Here is a 20,681-nt window from a genome sequence, read left to right as displayed (position 1 = left end):
ACTTTACTTTTTATTTATGTATGTGTGCATGTCTGTGTATGTGTGTGACCATCTTGTACAGTGGCTGAGTAGGCCAGAAGAGGGTGTTGGCTTCCTTGGGGCTGGGTTTACAAGCCATTGTGAATTGCAGCTGCTGGGCTGAACTTGGGTCCTCTGGAAGAATACCAAGTGCTCTTGACTTCTGACTCACCTCTGTACATGTAGCACTGGGTAACCCATGACCAGTTCTAGTATCTTAAAAGATAGTTTATGACTACAGTAAAATGATAGGTCCAAACCCACCCCCCCCAAAAAACAACAACAAAAACTAAATCCCTAAACCAAGAGGGACTGAACTCAAAACTGCTCAAGTTCTGAGACTGAGCGCAAAGGTAGATAAATTCTAATTACACAAGGCAGATCTCACTCTCTCTGCTTGAGGCTTCTCTCTTCAAAGACTTAGAATTAATCAATAATGCAATTACATCCAGATTTCTCAATGCAACCCAGCAGTTCTTCTGGGCACACAGATCATTATACTTGGAGAGCAGAGGAGACGGAAGATCAGTCATTCCCAGGTAAGTCAGACACCATCTTAAGCTATGCCCCCAAACAGGATCCTCATGCATAAATTCCAGGCTGTCCCCAAGAGCAGCAGACCTGGTACAGCCACTTCCACTGGAACGGGACAGCAAACTTGAGAAGAAAGGCGATGATCCTGGTGAAGTAGATGTAGCACACGATCTGCAGGAAAGGATTCATGAATTAGACACTGCTGTCTGCCACTAATAACTGCAAAACAGAAAACAGTCCCCAAAGGAAAAGATGTGCTCTGTAATCCTGGTTACCAGTTCCCAAGGAAAGTGGGGGTTCCGCTTTACACATCTCCCTCATGGTGGCTAAGGCACTGACCGGACCCTCCCGGGGAGATTAGTCCCTTTAGTATGGCTGTTCTAACCCTTTCTCAGCACCCACAGGCAGGCCCTTTGGTGTCAGTCTCCAAGGGCACTCTTTCCACTGCTTGGTGCTAGTTTCCAGCAGCTGCAGTAAAATGGGGAATACACAGATGCAGTGAGCAGCTGAGGCCCATACCTCAGGATATATGGAATCACACACTCTAAGCTGCTAACACCTTCCTCTCCCTTCAATGAGGCCTCAGTGAGCTGGCCAGGAGACCACACTGAATACTAGATCAGGCTGAGGGTGGCTAGGTTTGCAGGCCAGGCCAGGCGGTATGGGTGTGGTGTCTCCCTGGCCCTGTATCATTATAGGCATCAGGAAATGCTCTGTGGTGACACCTGTTCTGATGACACACAATCCATGTAAACAAAACAGACACCAACACAGAAAGAGATCGAGCAAGTGCAAGAACACCAGCTGGATATGTCTGCCCCGCTTTCCTGCTGCCACCCCCAATGTTTGAATGCTTGCTTGGACAGAGCTGTCAAGTTTCCTTGTGAGAGTCAAGAGAACACTGGGAGAGTATACTCCATGTGCTCACTCACACCACAGAGTGGCACTCACACAATCACCAACTTGCTGGATGCAATGTTGCCCACCTTTAATCCCAGCCCTTGGGAGGCAGAGGCTATGGATAGTGGTTAGCCTGGGCTACACAGAGAGTGAGACCCTCTCTCAAAACAAAAAACAAAACCTAAAACCCCAAAACAAAAGCAGCTTCAGTTTTCTGTTTCTAAGGGACGTATCACTACAATACAACCAGCTCCTGCCCCGCAAATGGAGAGAATGGTGAATACTCAGTAACTTTCTGTGGGGGGGCTGCAGAAAAGCACGAGGGTGTACCCACATTCCTAAGTGAGCAGGAAGGGCAAGTCAGGGGATGGCTGGGCCTGAACCATTCCCTGTAGTTCTGGTTTCACATCAAGTGGATGTGCTACTTTTCTAGTATTTAAAGACACTAACAGGAAGGCTTCAAAGCAGCAACCCAGATTTTTCGTTTCCACTTTAAGAGAGGGGATATGAGGTTGTGAGGCTGCTGGCAGGTCCAGATGCAGTAGCTACTGTCACCAGGGCTGCTCACTGATCTGATTTACAGACTTAGAGGTGTGTGTGTGTTATTTATTTTTTTACTCACCAAGACGTAGTAATGTCTGAAAAGCTTCAGCTTTGCTAAGTTAATGGCAGCTACAAAAAAACAGAATGAAAAGTACATTAACTTTCTTTTCATCCATTCACTGTCCGTCTGTCCTCCCATTCATCCATATGGAGACAAAGTCTTGCTATGTGAGCCAGGCTGCTATCAGGCAAAACCCCCACCTCAGTCGAAAGCAGTATGAACTGCCTGAACTTCATCCATTTTTAAAAACTGTATCCCTTTTATGTGCCTGGAATGTGTGACACACACAAGAAATGGAGCAAGTTGAGTTCCTAGCAAGTGGCATGATGTAATCAACCTCGCAGCTGTGGGAGAGAGGGACAGATATGAGCAGAAACTGATGCTATGGATGGGGTCTCAGTTAGACCAGGGCCAGGCTAACCTCTCCAGCCCTGCACTGCTGCCCCTCCACTAGAATCAGCACCAGGCTGGCTCAAAAGTCCATCTGAGGGCCTCCCACAGGGGCAAATTCAATCAACTCTCATGTACATTTGGCAAATTTCCCTATAGTTTCTCTTACATGCTTCATAGTTAAGTCCTTTGAAATCAGGCTCCTTGAAGCTCTACCTTTAAGAACATTCAAGGTCAGCCAAACCAGGACACCCAGCTTCCTGACACTGCCTATAGCTCTGAAATATTGATGACCACAGAGAGTAGCCTGGCTCCCTCCCCGATTAGCAACCCTTTCATTCATCATAGCTTTCCTGCAGGAGGCAAATTAATTTTGCTTAATAGCATTCAATTACTGATTCAGTTTAAGAATGGGACTGTGGGTGGCAGACATTCAAATTTCCTCTTCCTCTCCCCTCTGGGATTGGGGGGGGGAAGAATGAAATTTAGGATGCCCACAGAAATTCCAGGAATCCTAAGTCATCAAGGTGATAAGCAACTAAGAATGTTGCCGGGTCTTCTGAGAGAATAAAGACAACCTTTCCAGACCAAAGTCTAAAGATACACTGGGTTTTCATGTGTGCAGTCATGCAGCATATAGGAACAAGCATACACCCAGCAAGCAAGGGAGGTGACAATTGGCAGGTCACCCAACACTCTCATCTCTGAGAATTGTGGCTTTTTTTGTTTGTTTTGTTTTTTTAAGCAAAGTCTTGGTTCTCACCCTCCATTCATCCAGGCAATACTAGATGACCAAGTCCTGACTTGCACCAGGCACTGGGTACAAGCAGTGCTCTGGGCAGCTGCAGCCTCCTCCCTGTTGTCGGGGACACCCAGAGGCTGAGAGGGTGTCACTGAAGACAGATGCTAAATTTGAGACATACGAGGTGAATCAGACTATCCTAGGACTTGGGTTTCGCCCACATGCACAGCCTTGCACCTCCTGCTTCCATGACAGGGCCAGCGCCCACCACACTCTGCAAGAGAGCCAGCCAAAGCTTGAGGGAACTATAGCCTGTCATCCAGGGCAATCACTAATTCTATCCTTTCTGAGTTCTCAGTTCTCTTCCAAACTCTGCTGGATAAAGGAGTCCTGAAAACAGATGCTATGCACCTGGAGAAAAGATTGCCTGGCAGGGGATGCCCTGCTTTTCTCCTCAGAGTCCCAGGTGCTGAAACAGGGATGAGCTAACTGAGGGAGGATGGAACCAGGCTGTGGAGGGTGAGGCAGGGTTTTCCAGGGACAGTCAATCAGTCAGGGACAGAACCAATGTGGTACCTCTGTAGGACAGTCTCATGGACAAGCTAGAGAGGGGCTTAGCATGCTGTACCTTGGGGAAGCTGGCAACAGGGCTAGACAGAGAGTAAAGCAAGGTGAAGACACAAGACTCAAGTTGTCCTTACTGGTTCTGAGGGCCTTGAGGGGTTTTAATGGAGAAAACCAATATAGTAAGAGCCCAGCTGAGTTAATGCCCCCATAGACAAACAGTGACCCAGGTGAGGTGAGGGTAGACTAGGAAGTAGTCCTACAGGGAACTATGAAGGAAATGAGGGTGTAAAAAGGGGGTGTGAATAGGGGAGGCTGAGGCCCTGCTGATCCTAGAGCTAATTATGGAGAGTACGAGCAGGAAGTGACACGGCGGGCATCTCCCTGGCACCACATACCATGATGTCACACCTCCAGGCTACACAGACACTTTTTGAAGGGAGGTAGGCTACAAACAGCTCTTTAATGGGCCTGTGTGCCTCACACCCTCATACCAGAAGGGTCACTACAGAACAACGCCATGTTAGCCTGCATTCCTAGAGCTGACAAATGGGTCTTAGAAGAATGTGAAGAGCTCTAGGCCATTCCTAAACCAATCATGATAACATCGTTGCTAACACCATGACATTTGTTAGCACTGCCGCTGGCAGGGACCAGGCCCCTCAGCCTCTGGCTGGGTTTTCCTGCTCTGCTTGGGACAGACCCCAGATCCTCAATCCTGCTAGTCAGCTCCCTCTGACACACACTGCCCTGCAAACTTCTAAGTGGAGGTGAAACAGGACAGTAGACCACTCAACCATACAGGACTAATACAACCATACACCCAAGGTTCAAACCTCAATTCTTCTGCCAATTCTACTAGGCAAGTTACCTGTCCTCTCTGTCTGAACTTCAATTTGTTCATCTGTTAATAAGGCAGAAACAATAACATCCACCCTTAGGGTTACTGGGGTAATCGGCAGTGCAATACAGGCAGCCAATCTTGTCAGGATTACCCGGGGGCTACATGTATCAAGGGTGGCCACGAGGACTGGCAGAAACCCAGACTCTAGTACTACTGGAACACAATGTGAACCTGGGACTGCTAGCATGCCCAGGATCTCCTGGAAACAGTGTAACCTGCCATATGGAGTTGATGAGTCAGGGCACAGAGCAGAGGAACAGCTGCAAGGTGAACTCTCCCAGCATCATGAGAAGAGCGGCCCAGCAGCAGGTCACAGCCTGGAACCCCAAGCTTCCCTTTCTTCTCTTTCAAAGATTTCCTGGGAGTTAAGAGGCCGACAGCTTGTTGCTCCCTGGACAGGAGGGAGCTGGGCTCTCATGGGAGTGAAAGCTTGTGGAGGCTTGGTGGCTATTTCTGACTCTGCTATACTGGAGTAGCGAAATATGGTCAAAGAATGAGCAGGCAAGAGGGATTCAGGCGCCCTCAGTTCCTACCCTTACTCCACTGTAAGTCCACAGGCCTGCCCCTGACCTTTGCAACCTCCTCCTGCCTGGTACTGTGCTCCTCATCTAGAGGGAAGCTTCTTTAGGGTTGAGACCTCTGCCCAGGGAGCACCAGAAAGGCTAGAGCTTCATTAACTGAAGCATTTTGTGTGTTTGTTTTCAAGACAAGAGTTTTTCTGTGTAGCTATGGCTGTCCTGGAACTCACTCTGTAGAACTCAGAAATCTGTCTACCTCTGCTGGTTTTAATTGGCATGTGCCATCACCACCACCATCTGGCATAAACTGAAGGGTTCTCATGGAATCTGGCCAAGTCTCATCTGTGGAGGTTGGAGCTCCTGATGGGAAGGGAACAAGAAGCATGGCCACAGCCCCAGGGGTCCCCCAGTGAGAGACCTGCAGACTCTTCTTCCTCTCACCCTGAGAAAGTGTGGCAAGAGCCTCTTCCTGCCAATGCCCCTCCACCACCATCCCAGGTCAGGAGTCAACACAGCTGCCACAGGAGGGAGGCGCTGCTGACCTCCCCAGACTGCCACCCTCCCTCAAGTCATGGTGACCAAGAAGACCAAACAACAGGTGACAGCCACTTGGGGAGGGGAAGCAAGAGCCATTAAGACCAAATAACAGGTGACAGCCACTTGGGGAGGGGGAGCAAGAGCCATTTTTCTTTAGGTATGCAGCACCGGTGAGTTGCCCATGATCTTGGAAATAACCCCACACCGTGTCAGCCAGGCAAGCCTAACTACACTCTGCTGGGGACTGGCCAGATGGCTCAGGAGGTAAAGAAGGCCTGAATTTGATTCCAGAACCCATGGAATAAGAAGATTAAAAATAAACTATTATTACTCACAAGCAAACTTGTAACACTAAAAATTGTGGCTTAACATGTGCCTATAGAGGTTGGTGTTCATGACTTGAGACTTCCTTAAAATTTACTAAAAATGTTTCAGCAAAAAAAAAAAAAAAAAAAAAAAAGATTAAAATAAACTCCTTAAAAGAGCCCCCTTGACTCCCAATGGGAGCTCTATGACTCACACATGTTCTCCCACTCCCTGCACATGTGTGTGCACATTGCACACACACAGATAATACATAAAATAAAAATCAAAGACCAGTGCATGGCTCAGCAGGTAAACGTGACTGCTGCCAAACCGTCAATCTGATGTCAACTCTGGGACCCACACATTGCAAAGAGAGAATAGATTCAAGAAAGCTGTCCTTTGACTTTCACAACTGCACCCTAGTACATACATGTACGGTGTGTACCCGTGCGCGCGTGCGCACGTGCACGCATACACATACACACACACACACACACACACACATTAAATAAGTGAAAAATTTCAAAAGGACAGGAAAGGAAGGCAGTGTGTTGAGAAGGGTCCAGAAGGGAGGGTGATAAAGAAGAGATGGGGAAGATGTAATCAAAATATACTGCAGGCATGTCTAAATTGTCAATAAATTAAAAACCATTTCTAGAAGGAAGTTGGAAAGGGAGCTCTGTTGTTTAGACATACGCTGCTCTTGCTGAGGACCCAAGTTTGGTTCCCAGTACCCACATGAATTGGCTCACAACCTCCTATAACTCCAGTTCCAAGGGATCTGAACCTATCTTCTGGTCTCAGGTTCTACATGCGTGTGCATAACCAACCCCTGCCCCTACACACATGAAATACAGAATTCATTTTTTTTTCAAGTCTTAAAACAAAACTCCCAAGATCACATCTGCCTCCAACTGATAGTTTTGAAACTACCCAGAAACAAGAGCCGCTGCAACCATCATGGTCTGCCGAGTGATGTGGATACCACATCATTTCTGCTTCTTCTCAAGGGCTCCTTTGTGTAGGAAGCCGTGCTGTTAGAGGTGTGTCTGGGATGAAAGATCTGGACCGGTGAAGGCTGGGCAGGCTCAGCATGTTAAGTGGAGAAACCAGGCCGCAAGCCCAAGGCCACCTTCCTTAGCACCAAGTTCTCTCCGCCTACACTCCACGACCAGCCCTTACTTCTGACCTGCTGCCTTCAGGGTCCCTGCTGGTGACAGCCAGTGCCATTCTCAGCAACAGCTGATGACTTATAGGCACATGGCAGCTTCTTCTTTGCCCCGGTGTAAAGAAAGTCCCAGACTTCAGACATTGCTCCTTCCTCGGCTCCCCTATGGAGGCCATTTTTAGTCAAACACAAAGGCTGAAAGAGTGAATCGCTCAGATCTGCTCTGATCCTAGCCTCCCCTCCCGCACAGTCTCTTAAGCTGCAGCTGAGAGACTTTAGAGGAGCTCTGTGCATGCTCACACACTGGCCTTATGGCCTATGCACAGCCTTTCTATCATCATCACAGTCAGCAGTGAGACAGGTCACAGATCTGGCACTACACTGGCCTTAAAGTGTTAGTGGGAGCCCCATAGCCTCCACAAGGAAATCCCATGGACAAATCTAAGACAGTTTGTAGGAACAAGCACAGGGAAAGGGGCTATAATTGCCAATAAGGGTGGTAAAAGGAACTAAGTTACTCAGAGCACAGGATGTTTTCCTCTTCAAGTCATCAGGGGAGTGTGGAAAGTGACTAAAATCTATTCCTACATGTATTTAAAACAACAGCCCAAGAGATGTCAAAGTGAGTGAGCCAAACCATTGGGGTTGTGCACCAGACCACATCTTCAATGACAGAAATGAAAGTGGACCAGCTGGACAGGAGGCTCAGGCCTAGAGATAGCTCCAGCATCGCAGGAAGCTCAAGTGAGAAACTCTAGTCTACAAGTTTGGGATTAGCCCAGGCATTACAGTTAAAATCTGCCTCAAAAAAAAAAAAAAAGGTCCAAGACAGCAGGGTAGGCAACTGCAATGCTCATTTCCTGTTCCTCCTTCCCTTCAACTCCAGACCCCAACATCAGCACTGCTCAGGGAAGGGTACAAAGGGATGGTCCAGATTGGCTGCAGTGCCTCCATCTCGACAGCACACAGCCTGCAGCTGCAGAGAATGAGCTCATCAGATGGACACAGTAGAGACTGCAGGCAAGCTCAGCTCTCCACCCCCAGCCTCCGCGCATGAAGGTCACACTTCTGCCTGCTTGATAACACAGGCCAGTAACGCAGGCAATGATTTCTGGGTAAGAGAGCCCGTCCTTCCTGGGCTCCTGCAGTGATCAATCAGGAGAGCAGGCTGCAGTCCTGAGATGTGCCAGTAGCCCTGGGCAGAAGAGGGCCACGAGGGGGCGGCCACCACAGCGCAGGCACCCAAGCCATAGGCTTGAGAAGCCCTTGGGCTCTGGCTGTGTGTGTCATGACCTCAGGATGGCATTTCTTACTAAGTAAGGGATTAATTATTGCATAGTGTTGGAAGATACAAGTTGGTAACTGTGTGTGTGTGGGGGAACCAAGTTTTTGGTGTATAACATACTAAATATGCCTGTTTTAAACTAGTATTATGACATATTCTTTCTATTGCTCTCTGAGCTGTGCTTAAGATCTTTCTAGGGTCCTGAACCCTTTGATGTGAGAAAGTCCCAGCTACCCAGGTAACCTCACACCTAAAGAACTGCAGCCACAGTATGTGGCACCCGCAGGAGCCCTGTAGGAAGCGTTTGCAGACACTGTGCAGACAACAGCTTGTGTGAGAGCAGGACAGAACCCTGTGAGGCTTTTAAAGGCACCACTATGCACCACGAGAGAAACAAGCACATTTTCGGTGCTCCCAGGACAGCACTGGGAGAGAGCATGTTTGCAGGTGGCTCCCGTCAAGCTGCGGGAAGCCGGGAGAGCCTCTAGACCTCTGGCCAGAATGTTCTGATTGATGTCTATAGCTACACAAGGACAAAAGGACAGGTGACAATGTTCTGTTATCAAATCAAGGAACTCATTTCTTTACCTCTTCTGTTACAAAACCCTGTTCTAGGTGACAGGGCACACCCAATAGCCAGTCCTCAACAACAGTGTGTGCAAAGGCACTGAAGGGCAGGGAATCACATAGCCAGTACGCTCCCAGCTCCAGGGCTGTCCACAGCAGGGAGGGAGGCTCAGAAAGAAGTACAGTTGGGAGGTCCCCTCTTCTCTTCCCTCAGGGTTTCCGGCTGGAGGCTCTAGGCTTCCTAGGGCAACAGTTCTCACTCGCTGCCCACAGCATTAAGGCTCCTACTTGGAAAGTGAAAACAGAGGCTGAACAAGCCTGTTACAAAGAGACACTGAACTGAAAGAGCTGGGGAAGAATATGTTTACAAACCCACTAAATCAGAGCTCTGTTTCACGTTCAAGGGCATCTGGTTAAGGAGAAGTACACAGTCCCCACGTGACAGGTGAGGTAGGACAACAGAGCAGCCTAAAGCTTGAAGAGCACAGCTCTGGCCACCAAGCGGGAGTTCAGCAAATACTTAAAAACAGCCAAGGTTTATGCTAAAGTACAAGACAGACCAGCAATCAGTCAGTACTAGTGCACGCTATGGCCCGAAGTATGACATCTCTTAAATGTCTAGAGTGGCTGGATGTAGCAAACTGTGTCTATGCAGGGTAGGATAGCACATGTTAGGCTCTGTGGACCCCAAAATCTCTGTGACTACCCAACTCTGCCACTGTAGGGCAAAGCAAGCCACCAATACACAGTCATGGCTACAGTCAAATACAATTTTATTTATAAAAACATGGGGATACAGCTGAGTTAAATTTGTCTAGTGTGCACAAAAAAGCCCAGGGTTTGATCCTCAGCACCCATAAAAATGGGTATGGTGGTACATGGCTATAATCCCAACACACAGGATGTGATAGAGGCAGAAGGATCAGAAGTTCAAGGTCAGTCTTGGCTACATAGTTGTGTTGAGACTAGACTTGGCTACAAGAGATCCCATTTCTTTAAAAAAAAAAAAAAAAAAAAAAAAAGGTAAGATAGCAGTATGAGCACATTGCTCTTGCAGAAGATTCGATTCCCAGGATTCACATCAGCTACATCACCTTGTACTTCAGCTCCAGGGGCTTCTGCACTCATAGGATACCCACAAACACAAGCGCGTGCACACACACACACACACACACACACAATCAAAAATAAACAGCAACATGAACCAGTTCCCTAAAGCAGCCAATGGCTTGTTCCAGCAACACCTTTCACTGGAATTCTCTACCATAAGCTATGAACGGCCAGTAGTGCTCCAGAATGGCAAGTCACTGTGCTCTCATCTCTATGTGCAAAACAGACAGGTTGCCCCAAGGGGTACAATGGTACCCTTGTCTAGGTAACTTGTCTAGGAAAAACCAGAAGACCCGACAACAACAATACCACAAACAACCCCAGCTGTGTAGCACAGGGCTGGGCCTTTAAAGAAAAGAAGACCTGTAGCTTTCAGATCTGGAGGTCCCACGGCCTGACACCACACCTCCTGGGACATGGCTCAAACGGAGACAGCACATACCAGTGGTGAATGGTGAGGGCGGGAAAGGCATTCAAGGGGGTGTCAGGTGGGTTTTTAACATTGTGTTCTGGGGCCAGCAAGATGGTTCAGTGGCAAAGGTGCCTGCAGCCAAGAGTTTTGTGCCCAGGACCCACAAGGTACAAGGAGAGAACTGATTCTCACACATTGTGCCACGCACATACATATATATAAACACACAAATAAATGTTAAAAAAAAAACCAAAAAACAAAATTGTGTTCTTATGAAACTGAAAACACACTCCCTAGAAGAAGCAGGCATTCTTTGTGTGGACCCGGGCACCTTCCACCAGACCCATCTCCTAAAGGTGCCATCTCTTGAGCATCACACCACAGACCAAGCTCCAGCACATGCATCCTTGGGGGACAGAGTTGTCACATCTAAAACACCATGATCCAGTGAAAACATGGGCAAATGATATTTTCCCAAAGAAAATATACTAATGGCCAATAAGCTCCTGGAAATATGTATAGCATCACTAATCACTAGCAAAATGCAAATCAAAAGTGTACTGAAGTATCGCTTCACACTCACTAGAAAGCTGTAGCTACTTGTCTCATTGCTGCCACAAAGTAACTGCTCCATCTCAGCATGGAAGGCATGGTGGCAGTGTCACTGGTCACTGTGTCTGCAGTCAGGAAGCAGGAAAATGACAGCTGGTTCAGCTTGCTTTCTTCTCTTCTTATGCAACCTAGAACCCCAGCCCAGGGATGGTGGTCCCCACATTTAGAGTAGGTCTTCCCACCATAACTTACTCTAGATAATCCCTCAAAGACATGCCCTGAGATTTGTTTCCATGGTGATTCTAAAGCTCAAAAGGTTTAGCCATCTGTTGTGGCAAAACGGCACCTGGAAGGAGAGTCTCAGTGAGTGTAGATCAGGCTGGTTCGTGGGAGACTATCTTGACTAACAACTGATGCAGGAAGACCCCACCCATGATAGGAGACACCATCAGAACAGTACGAGAGAGGAGAAAGCTAGCAAAAACAAGCAAGCAAGCAAGGATCTGTGAGAATGTGCTCTCTTAAGTTCTTGCCTTGACTTTCCTCAATAATGGACTGTAGCCTGGAACTGTAAACCTAAATTTCTTTTCTACCCTAAAACCTTTTTTTACTAGGATGATTTATTTGTTTGTTTGTTTTTACAGCAACAGAAATAAAACTAGAACAGATGGCAAACGCAGCAATATAAAACAAAAATGGGCTGTGGATATAACCCCCTGAGTGGGAGAGTGCTGAGCATGGAAAGCTTCAATTCAATCCTTGACACACCAAAGCACCTAGAAAATGACAAGCATTGGTGATGATATGGAAGAGTTAGGATCCAACATGGAACCCTGGCAAGAATGCATAATGGTGCAGATACTCTGGCAAACAGATACAGGGGTACCATGACATTCAAAAATGCCACCTTTAAGCAGATAAAAACAACACAGTGGACCTAAACAGGCATATGTACACCCAAGTTCACCATAAGCAAAAGGAGACAGCAACTCAATCGACCCTCAACACGTGGTGAGTGACGATGAACATACATACAGTGCAATGTTATTCAGCACTAAAAATCCAGGAAACTCAGGCCCAGGCTTAAAACCTAGACCAACTTTAGGGTACCGTGCTAAGTGGAAAAGAGAGGCACAATATGGCAAATAGCACAGACAGCACTAACATGAGGTTTGAGAGAGCCAAATTCATAAAGGTAGAAGGCATATGGTGGTGGTGGGTTCTGTAGGAGCCAGGGTTAAGGAGTGGGGGGGGGGGTGTTAAAGCTTCAGTTGGGTAGTCAGGAAACTGTTGATGGACAGTACCGGATGCTGCATGACCATGGGAACCTGTGGAACAGCACAGAACTGGACACTCAAAAACAGTTCAGTTTAGTGCTATGTGTACCTCCCCAAACAGGAGAAACAAGAACAGAGGTGCTGTAAAGAGTTGCCTGTGGAAGTGTGAACAGGGCAAGAGTGGGAGGTCACAGACAGGCTGTGTGAATCTGGCAGTGACAGTTCCAGAGTCAGTCCTGAGAGGGCACTGCTTCCTCTGGGCTGGATATGACCATTGCGTAGTGATGACCCATGTGAGACCCTCATGAAAGCAGGCCTGCTGTTCTCCAGAGGAAGGCACCAGGCCTCCTCTGTCCCCAGGGTTCCAACTGCCTCTAAATAAGGACTAAACAAGACTGGGAGGGACTTTGGTGATCTTGTAATCTGCAAGCCACCCAAGCTCTTTTGTGTAACTCCAATAAGGTTGCCAGTTCACCACACTGGATTGAACTGCTTCCTTGGCTGTCCTATGACCTCTCCATCTCAGAGGTGAAGAGATGTTTGCATCTCCAGAAGAAAGAGCCAAGCAGGGAGTCTCACACTGTATCACAGCCCAGAGGAGAGAGTTGAACTCATCTCAGAGTTAGTGGACATGAGCCCCACAGATGACACAAAAAGCTTCGCACAACCAGATGTGCTACTCACACCTGTAATTCCAGCACTTGTGGGGCTGAGGTAGAAGGATCATCATGAGTTCTGGACCAGCCTGGGCTACGGAGTGAAATCTAAGTCAGCCTGGGCTAAAGCATAATCCTGACTCAAAAACAAAACACCCAAGGCTGGGGATGGCTAGCAGGTAAAGCACCTGCTGAACAAGCAGGAAGCCTTGAGGTTAGAGTCCCCAGAACACAGGAAGGAAGGTTGGATGCAGTTGCTGCCATCTGCAATCCCAGAGCGCTGCTCCAGGCACAGGTGGAGATCCCTGGTCTTGGGCACACAGCACACAAGAGCTGACCCCTGAGGGGGTCCTATGGCCTCCACCTGCATGTCATGGTGCATACAAGCATGCAAAGAGAGTGGAATGAAAACCAAACAATTTTATGTAGACACAGGAGGTCTGTATCTTCCTAAACACTCTAACAGATCTACTGCCCAGAAAAAAAGCTGTGAAGCAGCACCCACGGGGACATGAGTGAAAACAAGAATTAATGCATGGCAGAGTCACCTTATAGCACACTGAAGGCTTTTCACGCACATGCCCAAATAAAACAGCTCCTTGCCAGGAGACAACTGAGACTAGCAAACATATCTAATAAGCACAACAGTCCTGGGAGTGAAGAACATTCCTCGCTGCTGTTAACACAGTGTGATGTCACCTGTCAGGTGGACATAGTGTGATGTCATGTGTCAGGTGGAGCACACTGTTTCAGTGATCTTAAACAACTCCATACCGGTAGTGTTCCCTCTGCACACCCTGGAGGGTTTGAAGACCTAGGAAACTCGTGGCAGCTGCAAGCTTTCCTATGCTGTATTCTGTACTCAAAAACACAACTTGCATCCTGGCAGTGAACACTGGCAGCTGTTTCCTCTATGGCATGCTCATTTCCCTCGTTTCTGAGTGACACCACAGCAGCTGTCCTTTTTCAGACACATGGCTTGTGACCCACCGCACCACAGTACCACATGTACTTTCTTTCCATTCTTTCACATTGGATATAAAGACAGGCACTTGGGCCTGAGACTCGATACAAGTACTTGCTACATCATTACTGCATTCTGAAAGGACACAAACCTGGGCCACTGCACAAGTAGGTGCCAGTGAAGAGTTTGGTGGTTTGGCCAGAGAGAGGACTCTGAAGAGTACTCGCTGCTCTTGAAGAGGACCTGAGTTTGATTCTTGGCACCCATGTAGCAGCTCACAGTTTGTAACTCCAGTTTCAGGGGATCTGTTGCCCTTCTCTGGCCTTTGAGGGTACTAGGCATGTATATCGTATATACACACAGGCAAAATACCCATGCACAGAACATAAAATAGATAAAGAACTCGGTGGTGGTTGTGTGGGGTTGCTGTCCTGATCCCGCACAGGCATCGCTATCTGACCTGGGAACACGTCTGCACATCAGTCAGTGAGGTACCCAGAGCAAAGAGCTACATGTGGCGGTTTGAGTAAGAATGGCTCCCATAGGCCCATATAAATGTGGCCTTGTTGGAGGAAGTGTGTCACTGGGGGTGGACTTAGAGGTTTCAAAAGCCCAGGCTCTCTTACTCCCTGCCTGTGGATCAGGATGTAGTCCTCAGTTATTTCTCCAGCACCGTATCTGCCACCATGCCCTCTGCTATGATGATAATGGCCTAAATGTCTGAAACTGTAAGCCAGCCCCCAGTTAAAGTTTTCCTTTTTAAGAGTTGCTGTGGTCATGGTGTCTCTTCACAGAGCAGTGACTAAGACACTGTAATGTCAGGCCATGAAGCCCATGTGACCCAAACAGCCCTGAGAGTGCCGAAATGGTGTCCTATGGCCAAGGTTCTTGTCTGACCATGGCAGCTGCTCAGAATGAGGCTGTGTCTCCACCAGCCTGCAGCCGTCCAATCACACCATGTTTCTGAAGTGCACGTAAAAAGGAAAAGCTCTTCCTCTGCCTTCCCCTCAGGAACAGAAGGCGAAAAACCAGATTACTAGAAGTAGGGCCCATCAATCAAGTATGCAGTATACTCCCAAGCCATTCCTGTCAGGTAACAACACCAGAGAGAGAACTGGAGAGAGAAGGAATCTGGCTGCAGTTCCAGGGCCAAGCAGCCAGCAGATCTTAGCAGGAAGTAGAGCACAGGCAACCACCAGGCCCCTCAAAGACTGTGGCAGATGACCTGGGAGAGCCCTCAGTGTGTGGAGGAAAAGAAAAAGGCAGGACTCAGGCAGCTTCTCCCCAGGTTCAGCCAAAGGGAATCCAGAGACAAAGGGGTACACATGAGCACAACACACACTCCTTCAAAGTCATGTCAGCAGCGTTTTCTTGCTTGCTCAGCCTGCACTGCATCTACACATACCCAAGTTACTGCTGAGGCCAAGTGACAGATCAATGGGTGATGAGCTCCATCTGACCTTGTGCCTCCAGATCCCAGAGCAGACCTTCCCTTAGGTCCGGAGGACCCAGTGCCCACCCCTTAGGCAAGGCCATACTATGGTGACACTGAGCCTGGCCTGCTAGCAGACTACTGGTACCATGCTTCTCTGTGGGAGCTTCCACTGAGGGAACATGGAAGTTGTTTTCCAAAGAACAAAGTGAAGCACACACTTGTGGATCAGCTCAAAAAACCCCTACAGAGAAGACTCCCTCATCTCTTGCTCTTCTTTAGGGTAAGGGGCTCTGTACATGCACTTCCTCATAGGTGGTGTACAAGGCTGCTTATGCAAGTGTAGAAGTCTCATACCGCCACCTGGTGGAAGACATAGGAAAGACCTCACGTGTCCTTAATCCAGACCAAAGGTTCTCAACCTGTGAGTGTGATCTCTTCATAAGGGTTGCCTACAATTATCTGCATATCAGATATTTATGATTCCTAATAGTAGCAAAATTATATATTATGGAGTAACAATGAAAACAAGGTTATGGTTGGGGGGGGGTCATCACAACCTGAGGAACTGTATTAAGGGATCTCAGCATCCGGAAGGTTGAGAACCTATTGTGCTATCTACCATAGGCCAAGCCCTTTCTTGTCATCCTCTGCTAAGATCCGTGTGGGACCTTAGTACAAGATGGAGGACAACATGGAGAAGGCAGACCTCGGAGAGGCTAGAAGGATAAGCAGTGGAAGGAAGATGATGGATCTTAATTTAGAAACACCAAAGCATGCAAGAAAGCAGCTTGATGAGATAGCCCTACCCAGTGAGACCTGTCCTCAAAAAACAGACAAACAAAAACAGAAAAGAAAGGCATAGGGGGCTGGAGTGATGGCTTAGCAGTTATGAGAACTGGCTGCTCTTCCCAGGTTCAAAATTCCCAGCACTCACATGGCAGCTCACAACTGTCTGTAACGTAGTCATATGGTATATAGCCTATCTGCAGGCAGAACAACACACATAAAAAAATTTAAAAACACAAAATGTCCCATTTTAATACATCAGGGACATCCCCTATGAATTAAGTTATAAAAGCAGTGAGTCACTTTTTAGTATAATATACATAAAACAACAAAAACAATGGGCTCAGAACATCCTAACATAGCCAGGCAGGTGCTTTCCCACGGGGCAGGTGCTTCCTCAGAGTCCCATGTCTACACTGCTCCTTCCCTGTGTTCCTCCCTTCTGCCCACTGCAGGAGGCAGGTGGGCTCTGCCTGGATCTGGGAAGTCACTGGCCCAAAATGTCTGTACTACAGCTGAGAAGAATGTGCCGCTGAAGATGTAGGGGACAGGGAGAGGGCATGGGGGAACAGGGAGGCATGATCTGGGATGGAAGGGGAGTAGGTGTCAAAGGTCTTCAGAAGGAAAGAAGAGAAAACATGTGACAGAGAGGCTGTACCTCAGCACTAGAGAGAACAAAGCAAGCATTAGGCACCTGCTGAAACCACTGCTGAAGTCACTGGATACTAACTGGGCTCTGACCAGGGCAGTGTCTCCTATACAGGGTTGCCCAGATCTGCAGGAACCTGAACAGCTGGACAGGTTACTCTGGGTCCAAGCTGAACAGAACATAAATAACCCAGTGAGCACATTCAGGTCTTGAAGTGAAGTGAAACCTCAAAGCCAGGAGTCAAGCAATTCAACAAACACTTGGACATGGTGGGGGTGGGCGGGGTCCAGCTCAGCAGCAAAGCACATGTCTTGTTTCAATCTCAACAGAACTAGAGAGATGATTCAGCAGTTAAGAGTACTAGCTGCTCTTCCAAAGGACCCAGGTTCAATTTCCAGCACCCACGTGGCCTTTCACAACTGTCTGTAACTACAGTTCCAGGGGATCTGGCATCCTCACACAGACATACAAGCAGGTAAAACCCCAATGTACATAAAAAGATAAATCATTAAAAACAAACACATACATACAAAATAACCCCCCAAAGTGAAATAACTTGGTATAAATGATCAACCCTAGGAAATGACTTGCAGCTAGTATATTATTTTCCACATATTCTAAAATGAATCATACTTTTCCAACAAAAACAAAGCAAAATGCTCAGTGATGGCCCTGGAATGCAGTCGGGTGAGCAATTTCATGTGCTCCAAAAGCATTGTCCCTCCACCTGGTAGGCCAGTCTACAAACTTGGCAGTCCAGAGAAACACACTGCTCACTCTCTGCAACACAGATGGAAAGGCAAAAACTGCCTGGAGTTGTAACAGTACAGTGCTAGGACACCGGGCAATGCTTAGAAAGACTTTTTTGGCTCCTCCAGTCTCAACTCAAACAAACATGGATACACGGTGCACTGCAGCAATGAGAAGAACGCCACACACTGCCAACACTACCCGTGGAGCAGTGAGTGCTCTTTGACCTTCCCAGACACAAGTATCCCCTCAAGACATGAGATTTTCTATTGCTTTTGGTTTTGAAAAGTCGAGATCTTGGACCAGGTGGTGGTGGCACACACCTTTAATCCCAGCACTTGGGAGGCAGAGGCAGGTGGATCTCTGAGTTCGAGGCCAGCCTGGTCTACAGAGTGAGTTCCAGGACGGTCTTGAAGAACATTTAAAAAAAAAAAAAAAAAAAAAAAAGGTAAATGCCACAATCTTAATGGATAGTTGCTGCCCCAGGCCTCCCTGTGCAACTATCTCTGTCTCTGATTTCCCACCAAACCATCCCTGATGCCCCTACAAAGTGAGTCCCCCAGAAGCTGGTGCTGGGGAGCCGGAACCTATCCCAGGTCTCAGCAGGACAAATGCAAGCGCAGTGGGAGGGACGCATAGGAGCACAAGAGAACTTGCCTTTTCCATCTGTGGCTGAGGCTTCTTGTAAATGTCTGATTGACCTAAAAATAACCATGTGGAGAGCAGAGGTTAGTAGAGGAGCCTGCATTCTCTTCTATTTCTGGCTCTAGTAGCTTAGGACCTGAACCCCTATTGTAAACCAAAAGGAACAGACCGGATGACTGGACAGCACCCTCCCTAAAACAAGGTCTCTGCCAGTCCACACTTGGCCATTTATGGTGCTCAAGCTGAGGTGAAGATGCCCTCTGCTGGCAGAATTAGGGCCAGCAGGAGGGGCAGTGGAAACACTGTCATTTAACTCCACAGCCCAGCCAGGGGGAAATGACCCAAGAGAAAGCCACTGCTGACTCCTACATTGAGGTCTAGCAGCTGTGCGTGTCTAGGGCCTTACGTAAACTCACTGCACTTGGTAAGATTTATAGCTCTGGGAAAGGCCAGTCTCTGGCAGCCTTTTTCTGGCTATGCTGAGGTGACAACTAATCACCATCACTATGCTCTAGGCAGTGGACATTAACATTATTAGAGATGCCATGAAGTCAGGTACTGTGTGCACTTGGGAGGCTGACACAGAAGCCCTGCTGACAGTTCAAGACTGCTGTGACTGATAGTGATCAACAGGCTAGCCAGAGCTACACAGGGAAACAAGACATAACTAAGAAAGGCTTGGAGCTGCAGGCACAGCTCAGAGCCACAGGAGAAAGCCTGCCTGCACTGAGCAGACAGACAGGGAAGTACAAGAAAAGTGGCCAGGGATCAGTACGCAGGGTTCTTGTCCTAATGTTGACCCTCTTACCTATGGACAAATCACTTCTAAAACCTCAGTAAAGTACCCCAACATCATAAGAGGACACATGGATGCTATCAGCATAAAAGCAGTTTATGATGTTGCTGAACCAAGGCTGGCTGAATCACGTATTTCAGATATTTATAGTGCTATTTATTTGTAATTAAATCTTAGTGTGTATTTCTGTACACATGCCCACGTGGAGGTCAGAGGACAACTTGCTGGTATGGCTTTTTTCCTTCCCCCATGTGGGTTCTAGGGATCGAACTCAGGTCATTAGTTTTAGCAGCTACTGAACCATCTCACCAGCCCACTGATGCTGTTTCTTCTATATTTATTAGAATCTCATCTCTTGTAGCAATTTTCAGGATCTGTACTATAAGGAATATTGTCACTGAGCACCTTCTCAGTGCTATGGTCAACTGACAAGAAATGACTACTGGTGGCTTGGTGGCTCTATGCTTGCAATGGTTTGAATGAGAATGCTCTCCCAACCCCACCCCCCCACCCTACCCTACAGTCTCATTCATATTCTTGAATACTTTCTCCCCAGGTGGTAGAACTGTTTGGGAAGGATTAGGAGGTGTGGTCTTGTTGGAGGGGGTGTGTCACTGGGGTCAGGCTTTGAGGTTGGGTTCACACTTTCTGCTTCCTACTTACAGATCAAGATGTGAGGTCTCAACTATTACTCCTGTGCCATGCCTGCCTGCCTGCTGCCATGATCCCTGCTATGATAGTTATAGACTCCAACCCTCTGAAACCATGAGACCCACATAAATTCTGTCTTCTCTAAGTTGCCTTGGTCATGGTCTCTTATCATAGTAACAGAAAAGTAACTAAGACAATGCTCATCTGGGACCTTTGTACTTCAGTGTTCCAAAGACAGACATTAAGAATAGGACCTAACTCCTGCTACCCGAGGACAGCACTGCCCATCCTGATGGTAATGGGGCAAGATGGCAGGGCAGCTGAGGAGACTGCATGGGAATGGTCTCACCCCCGTTTCTTTCTTTGAGACAGCATCTCACAGAGCCCAGGCTGCCCTCAAACTTGTTAATGTAGCATGTAGGATGATCTGAAACTTAGGATCCTTCCGCCTCTACTTCCTCCATGCTGAGAGTCCAGATGCACCACATTGCCATGTTATGCAGTGCTGGGGATAGAACCCATGGCTTCAAGTATGCTAGGTAAGCACTCTGTCAACAGAAACCCAGCCCTCCTAGTTCCCCTCTATACTGGCAGCAGCTGGTTGACATGAATACTTGTGTTATACAAAGACCAGGGGGAGGGTGACTCTAACTGGAACTGTGCTCTTAATAATCATAGTGGTTGGACAGTACAGCCGACAGACAACCTTAGGGTTCTGGAAAGCACTGACTTACAGCAATGGGTGCTGCCAGAGAACGCACCTCACTCCCTCAACATTAACCCAGCATGCACTAACTGTGTTGGAGAAGTCATGAACCAGACACTAAGGATGAGCTGTGTTGTCATCAACCTGTTCTTTCCACCTGACTGCACTAACATAGCAAATCTGCACCTCTCTGCCAGGATTTCACAAAGACTCTCTTCCTCACCGAGCACAGCAAAGACACCTCTTTTCTCACAA

General features: G+C 47.8%; 2 protein-coding genes across 3 annotated transcripts in view; one reads left to right on the top strand and one right to left on the bottom strand.

Annotated features, from left to right (window-relative positions):
- Positions 1 to 20,681, top strand: part of Fnbp1 (formin binding protein 1) — a 195,728-nt gene that overhangs the window by 6,072 nt on the left and 168,975 nt on the right. The gene's annotated exons all lie outside the window — the stretch shown is intronic.
- The window catches only part of Gpr107 (G protein-coupled receptor 107), a 63,623-nt gene that overhangs the window by 7,973 nt on the left and 34,969 nt on the right, over positions 1 to 20,681 (bottom strand). For both annotated transcript variants that reach the window (XR_007834563.1, XM_051185117.1), the window contains 3 exons: positions 18,286 to 18,329; positions 2,075 to 2,124; positions 640 to 723 (listed from right to left, as the gene is read on the bottom strand). Coding sequence is in view for 1 of the 2 variants with exons in the window: in XM_051185117.1 (XP_051041074.1) it covers positions 640 to 723; positions 2,075 to 2,124; positions 18,286 to 18,329 (178 nt within the window). In the remaining variant the exon portion in view is untranslated. The remainder of the gene's footprint in view (positions 1 to 639; positions 724 to 2,074; positions 2,125 to 18,285; positions 18,330 to 20,681) is intronic.

The sequence above is a fragment of the Phodopus roborovskii genome, unplaced genomic scaffold, assembly GCF_943737965.1.
Source record: "Phodopus roborovskii unplaced genomic scaffold, PHOROB, whole genome shotgun sequence".
NCBI lineage: Eukaryota > Metazoa > Chordata > Mammalia > Rodentia > Cricetidae > Phodopus > Phodopus roborovskii.
This window is presented reverse-complemented; position numbering and strand designations above follow the sequence as displayed.